At 43.9% G+C, this 18,419-nt stretch overlaps 1 protein-coding gene across 4 annotated transcripts; it reads right to left on the bottom strand.

Moving 5' to 3' along the window:
* Positions 1 to 1,127: 1,127 nt before the first annotated feature.
* Positions 1,128 to 17,760, bottom strand: lzts1 (leucine zipper, putative tumor suppressor 1). 4 transcript variants are annotated; one of them, XM_037099562.1, is made up of 10 exons: positions 17,520 to 17,760; positions 9,311 to 9,370; positions 7,444 to 7,793; positions 7,210 to 7,347; positions 4,933 to 5,095; positions 4,433 to 4,824; positions 4,163 to 4,336; positions 3,888 to 4,019; positions 2,213 to 2,407; positions 1,128 to 1,939 (listed from the first exon to the last, which is right to left on the bottom strand). In XM_037099562.1, exons 3-10 carry the CDS (start codon positions 7,675 to 7,677, stop codon positions 1,391 to 1,393), a joined length of 1,977 nt encoding a protein of 658 aa, XP_036955457.1. In that variant the 5' UTR covers positions 7,678 to 7,793; positions 9,311 to 9,370; positions 17,520 to 17,760; the 3' UTR covers positions 1,128 to 1,390. The 4 variants fall into 4 exon arrangements, with proteins under 4 accessions (XP_036955457.1, XP_036955455.1, XP_036955458.1 ...); XM_037099560.1 differs by lacking the exon at positions 9,311 to 9,370; XM_037099563.1 differs by lacking the exons at positions 9,311 to 9,370; positions 17,520 to 17,760 and adding an exon at positions 16,128 to 16,213.
* Between the last annotated feature and the right edge of the window lie 659 nt (positions 17,761 to 18,419).

Here is an 18,419-nt window from a genome sequence, read left to right as displayed (position 1 = left end):
CACTGTGGTTAACGGCGGCAACAGGCTTTGAAAATCATTCCACTGGTCTCACATTGCACTCCTTTAACACTGTTGGACTCATTATGGACGGTTTAAAAACAAATGAGCAAAACTGATACGGCAGAACCAGAGATATCACCTTTAATTCAACACGTTCTCTTGCCAAAACCTGGAGCCTACAGTGCCCACAATGCAACCTAGCCAATGAGTGAAATCACTTTTATCAGATCACATGCAGCTTTCTCTGGAACCACAAAAGGCTTTTTGCTAAATTTCTCCCATGGCATGTAAACACACTTTAAATGTGTAAAATTAGCTTAGTTTCCTTTCAACATGACACCTGAATTGAGACATGCAAGTGCTCTGCATTGCAAGATGAATTCACTGATCACTGAAATATTCTTAATTATACAAAGTTTGAATTTCACAACAAGATCCAATAAACACACGCAGAGGTTATACAATAAAATATATTAGGTTTAGTCTTGTTTAGTTGTATATTGACTTGGATTCTCATTGGTGAAATGAATTAAAAGGTCTTATTTGAAAGGACAAATGATTTTTGAATGTCATTCCCAACTTGTCAAACACTGGTGCTTCGTGACTGTAGGACGGGTCAGACGCCCCTCCAAAGTGTCAGTACTTTACGAGTTAGGGATGAAAGTCAAAAATTAACTTTTTTTTTTTACAAATAGGACCTCAAAGGATGCAGATGCATCATTGCTAAAAATATTTTCACCTTGTTTGCCAATATTCATGTCCTGAGACCCGTGTATTGTTTTGCAATTACTTAAAACTCTTTCCCATGCACGAACAGCACAAGAATGGATTGTGTGGGACCGTATATGTGGAATCACGAGGCAAACTAAATTAAGGTTCAGGAACCCAGACTCACAATAGGTGATACATCACTGCCATTGTTCATGCTGGAAAAGACAGATGTGAGGCCGCGATCGTGCTTATCAAGTGTCACCATCGCACATTAATCATGAGACAGATAAATCAGCCACTGTCTCATCTGTGTCACTTACAAACTCATAAATGGTGTTTAAACTGCAAAATTGTACAGGATTTCAACAGTTTGTGTTCTTTGCTTTGACAGCGTGGTAGAAAAATAAAAAAAAAAATACTCTCATTTGAACATTTAATAATTTAGCATTTACTTTTGAACAAGAACTATCAGCGTCATCACAAAAAGCTAGACCTTTTATTGTTTGTTGTGCCCTAAACAGAAAATACACAATGTAACGGTGTGCACATTCTATTAAATAACCCTTGTAAAATACTAGTTAGCAGTGACTGATCTCCAGGTGCAATAAATATCTGTGGTGAACAAACAGTCAAGTGTGCGGTTCGCTTTCACTTCACTGAATGTGTGTGACCGCTCCGGTCAAATCTCTGTGGCAATAACATCTTCATATGTTTGTAACCCTGAGCCATAGTTGATGTCCATGCCGAGCTCCGTCCGGCTCTCCATTTCGGCGGTGAGCTCCTTTAGGATCCTCTCCAGGTCCTGGTTCTTCTTGTGCATCTGCAGGTAGTTGATCTGGAGCTGCTTCTGGTACTTGATGACCCTGCCTTTCTCCTTGTTCCATGTTTGCCTCTCCTGCTCAAAGCTGTTGGCCAGCCTCTCCTGTGCCTCCTTCTCCTCCCTGAGCTGCTGCTTCAGTCCCTCCACGTCTCTCTGGAGTGATTCTGTGGAGACATGTCCGCTGCTCTCCTCCGCCTGGCCCAGAGCAGGGGAGTCTGAGCCTTGGATTAATCTCTCCAAGGCCTGTGTCTGGGCATGGACCTCACGTTGCAAACTGTGCTGCAGCCTCTGCTCTTTGGCCATGGCCAGATCATGTTTCATTCCCTGAATGTCCGTCTCAAGTTTGCCCACTTTCTCTCTGAGTAAATCAGCTTCGTTCTTCTTGCGCTGGAGCTCGTTTTGGCAGACCTGTATTAAAAAAGTGTCAAATATTCAGACACAGGCGGCAATTAGGACTATTCTGACTGGTGTAACAGTTCTACTCATGTTAAGTGTCACACAAGTTCTCTTGTTAAGCCTGCTGCTAAAACATGGACGCTTAAAACAGTCTGAGGGTCACAGTTCAGTGTAGCACATAATGGCAGATATCCTTCCTAACGAGAAGTGCTTTAATTAAGTGCTGTGTGGGCAATATGGCCGTATGTCCTTATTTATGTGCCGCTGAATCATCGACAGACTAACCTCAACCTCGATGGTGCGAGAGTGAAGTTTGTCCTCATGGTCTTTATTCTGCTTCTCGAGAGTCTCCATCTTCGCCGCGTTTTCCCTCAGCGAAGCCCTGAGGCTGACGATTTCATTTAGCTTGTGGCTGACGTCCGCCTGGCAGTCTCTCAGCTGCTGCTTCAACAGCGAGATCTCCCCTGTCTTCTGGCACACCTACATTTGGACCGAGACAAATATGAAGATGAAACCGTCAGAGTAAACATTGAGTGTGTTCTGCACCCCTCACTGACAGAGAAAGACTTTCCAGAGGGATTATGCTAAATTTCTCTCTCAGCGTCTTTACAATTACGGATTTGGTACATTTCCTATAATGAGAGCACATAGAAGGCGGCTGGGAAACTATTCAATTTGTTTTGTGACCACAGATCATATAGGAATAGTAGGCATGGAGAACACTACTTTACTACATTTTCACGCTAAAAGTAAACCTGTTTAGTAGAGAATATGTCTAAATGTGCGCTCAATTTGTTTTGTTTTTTTGGTTACTCGCAAGCAACACCACTGTAACGTGACCAGTGACAGAAAACTGAAAGAATAATTCAACACTATAACTAGCTCCCCACAGGAGACAAATCAGAGTCTACTAGGTGAAAGTCCTGTTCTGAACCCAGCCATCAGTCACAACCTGCTTCATCTGTTGACACTGTTTCCTTTGCTCAGTTGCAATGATAATCCTGCAACATGAATCATAATGTTGTAGCAGCGAGACCAACACGTCCTTATCAGATAAACCCACAACCGTCTGATAACAAAACATTAATATACTATCAGCATTTACAGTTATGTTTTTGGCAATCCTCGCAAACAGTTGCCTGTTTTCATCTGACAAACACAGAGCAACATTGCATTTATTTGAAGTCCTGTTTCCAGCAACCCCGCAAGTCCAGTAGTCACTCTCCTTTCCGCCCTGTTTTGTTCTCCACCAACACGGGGACACTTCTGACCCTTCAAGAGCGAAATGTTCCACTACGTTTACCAGCTAGTCGCAGCAGCCTAGTCGCCTGGATAAAATGTTTTCAGTAAGCCATTGATGTGGTTTGTTTTGAATGTGTCATAGGCCTACATATACATATTGTCATTTATACAAAACTAACTGGGTTGTTGTACTTGGTGTCATGTTGGCCAAGTACCCTGCAGTCAGAGCTAGTTTGCTGAGGCCCTCTTGAAAAGAACCACATAGCTAGAAATATTTCTCTGTGGGTTCATCACTGAGAGTCACACCTTTCTCATTAGACAAAATCATTTAACTCAAAAAAAAAAAAGCAATTAATTCATCTCATAATTCTTTGGAAATCAAGTGTGCGACTAGGGACACTACACCTGCACAGGTTCAAGAGGTCATAATAAACCAAAGGAGTCGTTTGATTAAAGATATAGTACGTAATGTCCCTGATGTTTCAAAGGCAACACTATCAGTTATTGAGAAAAATATAAAAGGTGTCTGTATCCCTGACTCTTTTGACTGACCTCTGTTTCTCAAATATGGTGCAAAATGGCAGATTTTTCCTGTAGGGATGGAATAACTTGATGTTCCCACACTTCAGCAGCAGTAATCAAGGTTGTACCAGTTTGTGCTGTGTGTTACAAGGTCTCCAACCTTACTGATATCTCACATAAATGACTCACGACTCACCTCCCACTGAGTTTCCTCAAGAGTTGGAGCCAGCTGCGTGTTTTCTGTCTCATACGACCTCAGTCTGAGCTCGACGAGACCCTTCTCCCGGGTCAGCTTTGAGACATCCTCCAGGAGTCTCTCTTTCTCTGCCTGCACAAAAGTTGATTTCTCATTTCACTCAGCTTGTGTGCAAGGTAAGATTTTAAATGCATCTGCTAATGCATTTTTTTTTTATCTCAATGGATTCATTGGAAAAGGGAGAAAAGGTTGGAGGGAGGATTATGGGGACTGACCTGGAGCTGCTTGACCTGCAGCTGAAGGGCTTGCTGGGTTCTTGCTGCCATTTGCGACACTTGCCGGAGCTTTGTGGAGCATCGCTGCTTGAGCCCCTCCATCTCCTCTGCACAGTGTCTTTGTCTTTCATCAAACAGCTGGCAGGTGTCTTCTTCCTTCTCCTCAAAACTCACCTGTGGTAAGGGTGAAGACATCTCAGTTAGAATTTGTCTCGTACAGTTTACGACCCAAGAGAGGTGCCTGTTGATTGTGAAGCAGCAACTCGGTACCTGTAGCTCGTGCAGCTCGGTCTCTCTCTCGAGCAGCCTTTGTTCCAGACGTTCAATCAGTGACTCGTCTGTGGTAATCGGGGAGCGAATCCCACCTGAAGTTTCAGAGAGTGCGCTTGGCTCGTCTGCAGAGAGTGGGGAGCTCGCATCCCCATTTCCCTTAGATGTCGACCCCACGCTGTTTAAACCGGCCCTGTAGCTACAGTCAAGGTTAGCGCTGTTCCCGCTGACCCATGGAGGGAAACTGGGTTGTACTCCCTTGCTGAGGCCGTTTGCGGGAGCTGAGCTGCCATCGCCGTGACTGACAGGGCCGGTGGAAGCACTTAGGCTGCCGCTGGTGCTGTGGGTGGGCAGGCTAGACATGGAGTTACGTCCAGAGTCTGAGAAAGTCCCTGTAAGGCAAAAAAAAAAGACATTTTATTTATTAGAATTTGTCTTTCAACCAGAAAAATCCCAATTTATGATAGGAGTGTATCAATATTTAAAAAAAAAAAAAAAACCTGAGAAGGTGTCTTGCTTGTGTTGATTTTCAGGACTCCTTGCTTTTTTCTGAGGACAGAGAATGTGGTCCAGGCTGTTGTGGCCTGTCTCTGTGGACGATGTACTCCTGGGAATCACAGGCTTGAAGGCAGTGGAACGGACCAATGACTTCTCAGCAGAGGTCTAGAAGAGTGAAATGACACACAGTCAGGGGTGCTCTTTTTTAAAAAAAATTTTTTTTAATATTCACTGGCACATCGCAGCTGACAGCATGGCAAAAAGCGAGCCCTCCTGTACCGTTGCGGGGAGCACTGAGAGCCGAGGATGGGTCGCATTCAGAAACTTGCAAAATCACGATGACTGACTCTCGCAGAGATAAATATTGTCACGTCTGTAAAAATGAAAGGGACAAATTTTTTCCAATCATGTCTTCTCATATTAGAAACAGAAGCACTGAAGCGCGCAGAAGAGCGTCTCTAGCTGGCAGCATTAAACACCACACAGCAGTAGTTGCGAGCAAAATTCGCTTGACTGTCATAAAAGAGAAAACTCATTTCATAGATGAACTTATACTCCACATGCCCCATCCATGCTGTCCAGGAGCGACACGAGCTGTACCTCCCCTCGGTACTGTCCTCCTCTCCTCCCCTCTGCATCCCACATCTCTCCCCCCATGTGCTGTCTGAGGGAAGATGAATAGCCCTCCTCCGTGATATTAATAATATGAGCTACTGCTGAAGTGTAAGAGGTAAAGCTTGTGAGCTCAGCATTCCTTCTCACTGACTTCATGACTGGGTTTGCCGTTCCTCGTTTTTTTTTTTTTTTTCCTCTCTCTCTCTATCTATCCCTCAAACTCTCTACGGTCCTCCCTCTCTTTTCTCTCTTATTCTCCGTTCTGTCTCTTTTAAAGTTGCTTCCTCTTCCTCTCCTTCCTCCCCCCCTCTTGCCCCTGAGGAATAAAGACCTATTGAAGGAGTCTCACTTTGCCTGCGTATTCTTGGCGATGAAATGACTTCTCTGAGAAGATCAAGGCATTCTTAGGTCATTAATCTGGGAGGGGGAGATTAATAAGATGGAGAAGGTTCAACACAGGTTATGAGGAATAGCTGCTACCAATTAGACTACCTGCTGTGCATGTTTTATCCTCAACTTTGCTTTGAGCTTCTCAAAGTCTGTTGCAGTTACACAGTATAATTCTATCCTCTTCATGGTTGTATGAATATCCATAGTAATGGCTCCAGACAAGGAAGGCCATAGGCTGTGATCATCGACATCAAATCTCAAGTTAATATTTGAATCTATAGTCTTAAATGAAATCCTTAAGTTAATTCACTTTCTTGCCAAGTGGAAGATTTATACTGTTCACATGTCTGCACATATTGTTATTTACAAGTCGCCATAGCTTTTTTCCGTTTTGTCGCCGGTGCCTTTTAAAATGAGAATTTGTAAAAGGAACATCATCACTTTTTTACGCACAGTGTTACATACTTGTATATAACTTGCACTAAGAAATGTCAACTAACAATTGAGAACAAATGCCTTGCTGTCCATCAGCACCCGCGGTCCGTTTAAAGGTCCTATAAGAAAAGTAGATTTTGAGTCCCATTCTGAATTTGTCAGAAACTGCTGCTTTGGTTCGATCACCACCCTGAAACATCAGTTTCAAAAATCTACTTTTTAGTTTTACAAATATGTGCTTTAATTGAGGTCCTGATAAATAAAGTATTAACGTTAAGCACAACCTACAACCTGGACAGGCCAAAGGTAACAAAATGTAACTACACTGGATCTTACTTAAAAAAGTCAGGGAACTGATTACCTGAAAATAACCAAGTAAGGTAGACTAGATTTTAAGTTGTTGTTGTTTCAGTTTATACAACTTAAATAAAAAAAAAAGCTGTTTTTTACATTTTGGCTAGCGAAGTATAACAACAAAAAACAAAACAAAATTATCCAGTAGATTAATAATGATAAGTTGTGAAAGCTTTTTAGCCCAAACAACTTCAATTTAATAGTCTACTCGGTAATTTTAAGGTAATCGGTTTCCTGACTTGTCAAAGTAAAGTCAACGTTTAATTTGACACTGTAGTTAGTGAGCTTCTGTGTTGCTGGAAGGCAAATTTGTTCGGTTGTCTCTGTGTTTCCAGTCTTTACGCTACTTACCCCACAGAGTTTGCCATTCATCTTCCTGAAAGAAGATGCAGATATTTCCCAAAAATATGAAACTGCTCCTTTAAAATCTAATCACCTTATTTTGGTAAAAGCATAAGAGAGGAAGTAGTAGGCATGTTGCTCACCCTCTCAGTCATTTTCCCCGACATAAGCAGCAGTTTTGGTTGCAGTCGTCCATCTGATTCTCCATCTCTCTTCTTTCCACCTGCATGCTCTTCCATCGGTCCTCCTCTGTGGTGCGCTGACCTCGGTTTATGGCTCACCTAATATCGAACAGGTTAAAAGTTTTATACTTTTTTGTTTTTGTAAGTACAGTTTAATGTATGCGTGGTATGCCATCTGACGTCACATGAGCTTACTTTGATGTAAAAAAAATCTTCGCTCCGTCCGGACCGGGAGTGGGTCAGGCCTTTAGAGGGATGGGTGGTGGTGGAGGAGCACTGGGTGAAGCTGCACTTAAGTAGCCCGTCAAGGCTGCAACCTCCACTCTTCCTATGATGGTTAGTTCCCTTGCTCGACCTGTAGTCAGACGCTTTGCAGTGGTTGCTGTTGAGGCTGTTGCCGCCGTTGATGAGGCTGCTCACACTGCCCATGGTCCTGCAGGCATAGGTGAGCAGAGGGTGGGGCTGAAGTCCAGACGGTCAAGTTACGCAGAAGTGAAGGGAGGACACAACTCATGACCCCACAGAAGGACTGTCAGTGGCTTTATCTGCAAGACAAGAAAGGGTTTCATTCACATTAGACAAAGCTGATCCTTGAACGGAAGATTTTTTTTTTTTAATGAAAAAATAATGGCCATAGTTTCCTTTGATGCTTATCGTTTTTTTTTAGTGTTGTTTATTTTATTGTTTCCTGGTCAGTCTGGGCTTGTACTGCTGAAGCAGGTGTGTTAGCATTTGCAAGACAAACAAAGTGAAAAAATGTCCGTCTTGGCTCCCTGCCTGGCTTTGTGTGTCTGGATTTATAGCTCGACCGTTGAATTTGACAAACAACCCTTTGGGTGCCCTTCCTCTCAGCAAACTGGCAATTAGGCTTCTACTACCTGCACAGCACTTGACTGATGTTGCCTTCTGAAGAGCACTATACAACCATTGTGCATTTGTTGTTGTACTTGAGCAGGGTAAAGACAGACCACACAGAAATATCAAGTTGTAATAATGTGATTGGCTGGAATTATGAAGTACAGATTGGATTAAGTATGCTGAGCTCAAATTTTAACTGACAAACTTACAATGTAAGAACATTTATACACAGAGGTACTGGTAATGCTCTCCGTATTCTCTCTGTCTTCCTCCCTTTTTTTTAAAAAAAAAAAACAGACCCCAGATGCTGCTAGTCATGATCCCTGAGCCACAGGGGAAAAGTCCCCTCAGCGGTGACTTAGCAGCAATGGGCTCCATACCGGCTGATCAGGCCTGCGAGCTCCCCTAACCACCTGGTCCTCATCCTTTAAGCGTTCTGTAATGGCCCCACCAACAAAGCATGTGACTAATGGCCTGGCGTAAATCACTTATTAGTAATACAATCGGCTCTCGGCAAATCCATAATTATTTGTTCAAATGGTTGTGTTTGTGAGGATACACATAACTGTCACTGTCACTTTCCCAAGGTGTTTAATGGGCACGCTCGGAGAGCAAAATGCTGAATGAAGACGGGAGCGCTGATCGAGGCTGTCACTTTTCATTGTCCAGCAAACAATGATAAGCTAGATGAGACATGTACAAAATAGATATCTCACAATTACAATAATAATAGGAGCATCACAGACAGACAGCAAGTGAGACAGAGTAGCGTGCACACAGAAGGACGAAGGAAAGTGTAAGTGTTTGCCCTCATAGAATGAAAAGCTGACAGTCGTAGTCTACTTGCGGTGAATGGAAGGGAAAGATATTACTTAACTGCAAGGAGCTTTGTAATTGTTAAATAATCATAGGAAACAGTCTCAGTTTTGATTTTCTGTCTCGCTCAGGATGGAATTCAGCATGTATTCTGCAAAGTAAACAGCCAGTGAAAACATTGAATAATGGTTTAGTGTGCACCTGCAGCATTACACAGCAAAGCAGCCCACTGTGCCACTGATGTAAACAGTCTCTGACATGACTGTGACTGCCTCTATTCTACTGTGCTGGCGCTAAATCTCAACTCCAGCCTTCACTATCACTCTCAGATATTAGCATCCTCTCCCTGACATGGGACTGAAGTAATGAAACAATAGATTTTACTTACTGCCAGGTCAAACTAAGCATCCATCTCTAGCAAGGCCTCTGCAGAGTCATCTATCCAGTCCTGGTGAAACCCGAACACACAGACATGTGAGTGTACGTGTCTGCGTGTGTGTGTGTCAGTGAACCGGCAGCAAATGCAAACTCTCACTATCAGCGCGGCCAGAAGGGTCTGCTAACTGTTCTGTGAAGGGGGTGGGTCTTCTGCTTTTCTAGTCGGCCTGTACCCAGCTTTGCATTATAACTGACATGTAAATTCAGCCGTGTGTGTGTGTGTGTGTGTGTGTGTGTGTGTCTTTGTGTGTGTGTTTCAGGACCTCCCGCCCCCCCCAAGGGAGCCAGTGTACAACATGTGCTCCCATAGAACTGGCGTGTGCCGCTCAAGTGATTAACTCCCAGCCTTCACAAAAGATCTTTTACACCCCCCTGTGTACCCCCCTCCTCTCCCCACTATCACCCACTGACACCCTGCGCTTGTGCATCGATTCACTGTGTAATAACCATTCAACCCCCCCCCACCCCCACCCTCGCCTTCTCCCATCATTCCCTCCCTCCCTCCCTCCATCCACCCGTCCCACTCGGTGCCCTGCACCCACCCTGAACAAACAACACTTCATCTGAAGGAGAAAAAAAGGCGCTTGGCCTCTCTCTTTTCGCTCTTTGTCTGTTGAAGTGTGCCGCTCTTTGTGTGGACTCCCGTGTGCCGGTTGATGTATTCTCCCCAAACAGCCCAGGACCATATTTGAGTGTTAAATAAATGACTAGTCCTCACAATGAGAGGGCTGGAGAGCCTCAGTTTTATAGTGATTTACCACCATCCCGCCTTTATGCTGTTTGTTCAGACACACACACACACACACACACACACACACACACACACACACACACACACACACACACACACACACACACACACACCCTCCCTCTCTCTCACACACACCTTTGCACATCCACACAAACAACGCACACTTTCACATTGCTGGAGTGCAAGCCTGTCTGAAGCAGTGGAGCGTTCAGCATCCCACAGAGTACACACTGTTGACAAAACACCTTGTGGATGAAATACAATCACAAATCGCGACAGGAAAATATACAAGCCGCTGTGTTCCAAATGAACAAACAACAACAACAGAAAAGATATGGCCCCTCAGCTCTGCCGCTGACAAAACAAGTGTAAATCTTACGCTCCATTTTTGTCACAAGCAAAGGGATACGTTCTCTTGATGTAAACAAAACTGACAGCGTTACCTCTTTGTGACAGAACACGACTGATTCACTGTTATCATCTCACAAAAATCAATGGAGACATTAGTTTGTTAGAGCCGAACCAATAACAAGAAGAAGTGACACAACCCTATAAACTATCTTTCAGCGTGTTCAGACAGGATTGCGCCACAGTTTACATCATATTACATCATCCCGTGTGAAATCTTTTTTTTTTTTTTTTCTTTTACCATGAAAAGAGTTAAGGTTTTCCCCCGGTAATAAAATAATATAGAGTATCTCTGTAGATCTGCTGTGATCTTTTTCAGCAGCACTGCTCAGTCATCCTTTCAGCCTGACTACCATTGTTCCTCGATTAGTCCCCTTCAGCCCCCCAAGCAAGCCTGTTTGTCTGGACAGTGATCCATGCCTTCTCACTTTTATGTTCCCACTCAGTTGCTGGAGAGAATTGGTCAATTTCACTTCCATTTCATGCAAATATCAAAGTGATTTGGAAATCTTTTTATTACACCCATCATTGGAACATTTTAAAAAGCGGTACAAATGGTCTGACCTCGCGGCTTCTGAGCGGACAGTGTGATTTAAGACCTTTGGTGAGATGGGACGGGGGGGGTGTGAATGTGTGTGTGTGTGGATGCATGCATTCGTCTAATCTTTTATCTGATTGGCTGCATGTCTTTCTGTGTCTGCACAAAAGGTTTCTGTGCACTTGTGTGTCTGTCTGTGTGTAGGAAGGGGGCTCTGTGTGTATGTGTGTGTGTGTGTGGGCAGGGTGTCGTCCTAGCTTTCAAGCCCCAGCTGACCTGTCTAACCCCCCCTTCTTCCCCCCGAAACACACACGCAGATACACACTCCGAAAGCATAGCCAATCCATTACCACAGCCAGTGGAAGGCAGCAGTGTGCTACAAAGGTCCGGGATTTATACCTGTGTCACAATGACCATGAAACTCTGCCCTGCTCTCACTGTACCTCCACGCTGCCACGGTGCCAGATGGCATCACTTTTAAATCTCACTGTCTATATGGTAATTTCTAACAGATGCACGTGTAATCCATCTAGTTCAGTGTGTCTGTTTTTTTAGGTCACTCTCAGAAAGCTTATTGTTCCTCTGTTTATGTGTGCCGTCTTAAGCGCCGCAGAATTTTACACACAGCCACCCTTTATTTGGAGGCTGAGACACTTTCCATCTGTAACATACTTTAAAAAAAAACTTTTGAAAAAAGGATCATTCTTCGGGGACTTATTATTTTTGCATATTTTACCCAATTTACAGTAAATTCTTTCTGATATTAAACTGAATTACTGCCACTTAAATGCACAGTATGTAATTTCCGCCGCTAGAGGTCTCTCAGTCACATCTCTGCCAAGCACTGATATCCCCTTTAAATAAATCACGCCTAATCCAGTATCATATGAAACATATTTAAATCCACTAGATCCGGATTTGTATTTGTATTGGCATCAAATATTACTCATCCATAGATACCAGCCACCTAAATATGCCTGATTTGTGTCTTCAAGATCCATGCATTATTCCCTGCGAAATTAACAAAAATGTAAAAAAAAACAAACAAAGAAACCCAAAACCTTGCATTGTCTTGGATTTACTGAATCCATCCCTTTATCCGGATCGGCACCAAAATTTAATGAGGTCTATTCTGGGCCGAGACCCATCTTTCATTCAACTTTCATAAAAATCTGTTCAGCAGTTTTTATGTAACCCTACGTACAAACCAACCAACTACCCACCACGGGGAATCAACAGAACATCCTCAGCAGAGCTGATAAAAGACTAGTTTGATGATTTCAAGTAGTGTGTAATCCTGGGTGTTGTTGTCTTCAGTGTTAAACAACCACCATTGCTGATGAAAATCTAACAGAAGTTACTATGGCAGGTATGTTCACAGATGAGGTAATAAATATTTTGTATTAGTACCTCATTAATTTTCTAAATATTAAAATTCAGAGTTTGCATGTCCTCTCAAAACAACAGTGCTCCTTATTCGTGTTGTTTCCCTGGAATTCATAATGACAGGAGACCAAATGAAATGTGCTGTTTTAGAGTTCTCTGGGTTTGAACATTGAGGGAAACACTGGGATACAGCACTCAACAAAATATTTACATAGGTCAAGTAGATTTTAGACATTTGAATGCAGAAATGTTGCATATCGTATCTTTAATATTAGGCTGGATGAGTTGTGTGGGGAATCCTGCCAATGGTCAAAACTGAAGCAGCAGATACAGAGGCATCCTGATGTTCAGTCTCTTATATGGCTGAAGCTCAAATCTAAGTCCATAATGCAACTCTACTGCATCCTTTCTTTAAGCCCTCCAAGCTTGTGTCTTTTCAAACTCAATGCTCGCAGGATTTCCATAAAAAATTCAAAGTCTCTGAGCCAAAGATAAACCTCACCGGGACCGCGGTGCCACAGAGTGTCCCACAGAGTCAGATGAGTAAACAGATGTGTAAAAAAGAAGGTGAAATTCCCCTCGAGCAGTTCTCACATACCTTTTCCAAAAAAAAAAAAGCCTTATTTTTTGTTTATGTCTTGAAATTTCTAATTTGATTGTCATACATATTTTGGAGGCAGCCACTTCTAACATATGTCAGCAGAGCGTCTTGTAGACTTGAAAAGCAGTTTGTTTAGGCCTCTGGTGTGGTGTGTTCGAGTGCTGGAGGGGAAGTCTGACATCAAAGGCCTGTGCTGGGAGTCGACTACTGAAGAGAGACCTTTCAAATGCATCAAGCTACCAAACTGATGTTATCAATTACACAGCAACCATGTTGGCTCATCAACATGTGGGTCAACATTAGCTATATCAGACTGTGACTTCACAGGAAATACTGGTTTTAACTTCTCCAGAGGAATTGTTAATATTTAACAGATAAAGACAGAACTTTGAAAGGCAGAAGTCTGTCCAAAGATTTGCATGCATTAATGCTGTTTCAAAGCCAATCCGAGAAGTAACTCAAATTAAGACGATCAAAAAGTCTGTTCTTTTAATCCCGCAGGAAATGTCAGTCTAAATCAGTCCTTCTTATGCTGTTCGATCCTCCAAAAACACGCCGAACACATTGCTCCCAGTGTGATGTAACACGTTAGATAACCTGAATCGATTTGTGGTTCGCACAAAGTAACCGATGATTCACGTGTAATGAAGCAGGCATTTCCCATCGTCCCAGGCATGACAGGTTTAAAATGAACACCGCAAATTAAAGCGAGTAGAGGGAGAAATGTCTTGCGTGTGACGGCAGCCAGTGTGTTTCCGGAGAAAGATGGGCTGATACGTTGAATTATTGAGAAGTAATGCTATGTCTTTTTCTCTGTCATCCTCTGTGGCCCATCAAGGCCCCAGTCACACACACGCACGCGCGCACACACACACACACACACACACACACACACACACACACACACACACACACACACACACGCTTCCCTATCGTGTGTCTTACTCACTGTGGCTGAGTTGTGGGGATGAGTAATGTGGCCTCCAGCACAACATCAACTGGGAATGAAGTGTGGGGTACAGACAGCCATCTATCTTTCACTTTCACCACTAACACATCCATCTACTGACCAAACACACGCACACACACACACACACACACACACACACACACACACACACACACACACACACACACACACACACACACACACACACGTGCACACGCATGCACTGCACACACACACACACACACACACACACACACACACACACACACACACACACACACACACACACACACTCAAGCATGCACACACAATGGCATCCAATAGTAGCTAATTGGGTAATCCTTTTAGTGCATTGTAAAGGAGATTGAGCATGAATAGGGCTTCAATGCTGAAGAGCAGAATACCAGACACTCATTACTGCCCCAGAGTGAGGAGATGGAATACCAGGCACGGAGAGAGAGACAGAGAGAGAGAGAGAGAGAGAGGCGATGGCAGGCAGAGAAGGAGACAGACATGGAGAGACACTGTGTGTGAGAGAGATATTTATATTCTGTGGAGCTGACATTGAATCATACATTGATGACTTGCATTGTCCAGCGAGCAGTGAGTGCCTCCTCTGTGCAAAGTGCGAGGGGGTTTGGATGCAGAGAAAGGCTTGAATCATGGGAGTAAAACATTTATGACTCGTTAATTCAATCTCAGCGTCTTCTATTGGCAGCCACGTGGCAACGTCTTTGACACCAGGCTTTTAGCGGAGGACCCCCCGTTGAAATTAGATTGTGCTCAGATGCCCCTATGTGCATCCAAATGAGACATTAGGTCGACCAAACAATCAACCTCCTCGGGTTTTAATAGATAAGGAGGCTGCCCGAGCTGCTCACTGGCTTTGTATAGCTGGCCAACTACTGCTCTGTAGTACATGCATTTGCATAACCTTGGCAGCTGGAGTATAGAGGAAAATGTATTTTTAATGGAGTCTAAATGGGAGCCTTTAGTGCTGCGATGAGGATGGGAATTGATGCTCATGAATTTAAGGAGCCCTAAAATTAAATATCTGAAATCTCCCTTTTATATTTCATTATTGAGCCGCATCCATCCATACAAGATTGATTATTGCCATACAATATGTCTCTGCACTTCTCCGTAATGCCTCAAACTTATGCAGTGCCCTGGAAATTGGCCAGAAATGGTTTTAAAGAGTTGTGCGTGTCTTCAGTCAGATACGGCAGATCATCGTCCAGCTCCGCAGTCATGAAATATTTACGTGTAAGGCTTTTATCCCACTCTATAAACAGCGCGTGGAAATGTATTGTTACAAGTGGAAGTATTTTTAGACATTTCGAATCGTGGCCCATCCATTAAGCACGAAATATTTACCTTTTCCATTACTCTCTGCACTTGTTTTGAACAGGCTGTCACTTGCGGCTGATATGACAGCCCCACGCGGACGAAATTTGATGGATCGTCATGAAAGCTTTGTTGTGCTGTCAGATTTTCATTTGTGCACTAACTGAGCTTCCAGCAAGCTTTCAGCATGCTCGTTGTCGAAACGTGTAAGTCATATTGGAAGCACATTACACTGGCGTCGGATGACGTTTTTTTAGTGGTATTATAATGTAAGATCATAAAATTGTGGTACAAAGACAGATTAGAGACAAGTGTTTTCGAGTTAGTGCTACAGCATTTCTCACATAGTCATTTTTTGAAAAAAAAATAAAAAGTCTGTTATTTGCTACGGTATCACAGAAGAAATGACACGCATAGGTGGGCGGGAAAGAATGAGGCCTTTCCTGGCACTGTTACCCACTGACCCTGTAAGCTGAAGACTCGGTGATAAGGTTGTCATTCTGGAGCATAACCATCCTCCCATCCTCCTAATCTGCTGTGGCTGTGTGTATGTGTGTGGATGGTGCAATGTGGGAGTAAGAGAAGACACAATGAACTCACTTTCAGGGGCCTATATCATCCTGAAAGCAGCTGGAAATATGTGCTGCAGGCGATACCTGTGCTCAGCTCCAAAATAAAAAGCCCCCTGACCTTGTAATGCTAAATTGTTCATGATATGGAAACTCTGTGTGGTTTCCATCAACAGTTTCAAGGTGTCATAACTAACAAAGTCACATCTGATACTCACCCGCTGTGCACAGTCGCTCATCCGCATATACCTGCGTGATATAATGATGTTTAAGGACGTTTACGAATCCTTGGTGGAAAGTTGAGAACTCAGTCGTAACATCATCACGAGCTAAGCCTCACAGAGAGGTTGAGATGCTGCGCTCCTCTGACACAGAGCCTTCACTCATGCAAGGATACTGCATTTGGGTATCTGGGACAGTTATTTTAAGAAGCGTCTTCTTTAGCAGGTCATGACAGCTCCAATGGTTTGTCACACGCTACAGATATGGAACGGAGCCGCGTTAATTCCCTCAAAAAAAAAAAAAAAAAAAAAATTCTCTCGTGAAGTCGAGATATTTCCATCAACAAATGGAATTCTTCGCGTCACACAGGAACAAACAAATAACTCAAGACAGGAGCCCTGTCTTTATCCTGCCAGCCTCCGCCCTCCTCTCCGCTTTGATTCGGCCTCTCCCGTGTGTTTTACCTTTGCACAGAAACCTACAACACGGAGCAGAGGTGAGCATGTCTGAACAGGTGCTGCCCTATACTTACCCATTCACCTTAACACCAGCATAATGCACAGGTCTCAACACATGCATTATTCTATACAGGTGTGACAGCGCCAAAACTGGGCGGTTTGTGACAGTAAATTATTCCCCTCAGAGAGCTCTTCTTTGTGTTGCCTCCAATTACACAGCAAATTATACTGATTTTTAATAACAGTTGGCTGTTTTTTCCTATAAAAAGTCACAGGGTGGGACATATATAGATGAACACTTAATTCATGCTTAAAACACCCATAACAACCAGCTCCGTGTCCACTGCCATTTATTCCCCCCAGAATTGCTGTGTATAGTGTAACATTTAAACAAAGCCCAAAGCACTGCTCCCTATTATTTCACTTGTTTGAAAGCAATGGTTTGTTTCAGTAATGGCTGTGTTAAAACTGAAGAACACCATTGGCAGTTTTCTGCAAAGAGAAACAAAGAAGTTGAAAGCAGACATTTCATTCAGAGCTGGCACGGCCTCAAACACGGAGATGCTTTTACTTTGAAATTCAGCTCGCATATTTAAAAAGTAGCAAAAACACTTGGACCGCCTCCGTGAGAGAAACTTTGGATCAGTCAGAATGTTCAACTGTGTAAACAACAGACATAAACCAGTGTGGTGCTAAAATTATCCTAGCTTACATTTTGGTTCTTGCTTAGTGCAAAAAAAACAACAACAAAAAACTAAGCTGCAGTCACACACACTTAAGTCTGTGGGATGTGCTAGTGCCACCCGGACTCACTACTGCTCAAAGTTGCAAGCCCGTGAGCCCTGACTGACTCCGTGCCATCATTTGTCCCCTGTCACATCCAGTCGAACAGCCACAACCTTCCTTCAAGTCTGGCCGGAGGTGACTTACCTCCATTATAGTCTGCATGCCCCAACAGTCACAGTCACCGCCGCCGGCTGCTCTCTTTCCCCAAAGCTGTGTGGATCACTGTGGACAAACCACTTCCAGTGGGATGCTAGCTGGCACCGCTGGGGTGGAGAGAAAGAGATGTCTGCCTTTGCTGCGGGGCTCTCCGGGTCCCCCTCTCACCCCTCTTCCACACCTGCTATGGTGGAATCAGTCCGTCCCATCTCCCATACACTGAGCACTGTCACATTCCTCCATAAACACACGCTCTCTCTCCCCTCCCTCTCTTTACAGTGTATCCTTGTTGCCTCCCTTCTGAACTCCCTCCCACTCTCTCCTTCACTCTGAACATCCAACGCTCCCTCCCACCTCTCCCTCCCTCCCTTACTCCGCCGCTTGCCTCGTCCACCTCTTACATTCCCCTTTAGTTGTGCACTTTTTCTTTAGTATTGTCGCCCCTTTCATCTCACTGTTCCCTGCATCCATATCTCTCCCTACCTGTCTCCTCACTCTCTTCTCCTCTTTTCCTGGCAGTGTGCCCGGCGGCTTTGCTACTCATTTTAAGTCACTTCACTGCCTCGATATGCCTGCGTACAGCACATCATCCCTGCCCACACTTCTAAGCCACGCACAATATCCGTGGGTGCTCTGAATATTTCTGAGTTCGACTCGTGCGTCCAGTTGTGGGACTGTATTCACACGGACCCTTGCGCCCTATTTGTGAGCACCTGCAAATATAGTCAGTAAGTGGCTACTGGGCTGATGATTCATGCATGCTGTTACCCACCATGCTCTGCTGCTGTAGATTTTAACCTGCCTCAGCGCTCCAACTGGCTCCATTGGCACTCACACATACAGGAAGCCGGGGGCAAGTCTGTTGTGTGTTGGTTTATTTATGTAACA

The sequence above is a fragment of the Acanthopagrus latus genome, chromosome 5 (genome assembly GCF_904848185.1).
Source record: "Acanthopagrus latus isolate v.2019 chromosome 5, fAcaLat1.1, whole genome shotgun sequence".
Taxonomy (NCBI): domain Eukaryota; kingdom Metazoa; phylum Chordata; class Actinopteri; order Spariformes; family Sparidae; genus Acanthopagrus; species Acanthopagrus latus.
Note: the sequence above shows the minus strand (reverse complement) of the source record. Positions and strands in the feature narration are given on the sequence as shown.

Excerpts from the sequence above, each read along its gene's own strand:
- lzts1 (XM_037099562.1), bottom strand. The coding sequence starts at position 7,677 with ATGGGCAGTGTGAGCAGCCTCATCAACGGCGGCAACAGCCTCAACAGC. Across the intron at positions 5,096-7,209 it reads CGGGGAAAATGACTGAGAGG|ACCTCTGCTGAGAAGTCATT; the intron begins GTGAGCAACATG and ends TCACTCTTCTAG. Across the intron at positions 4,337-4,432 it reads CCGAGCTGCACGAGCTACAG|GTGAGTTTTGAGGAGAAGGA; the intron begins GTACCGAGTTGC and ends CCCTTACCACAG.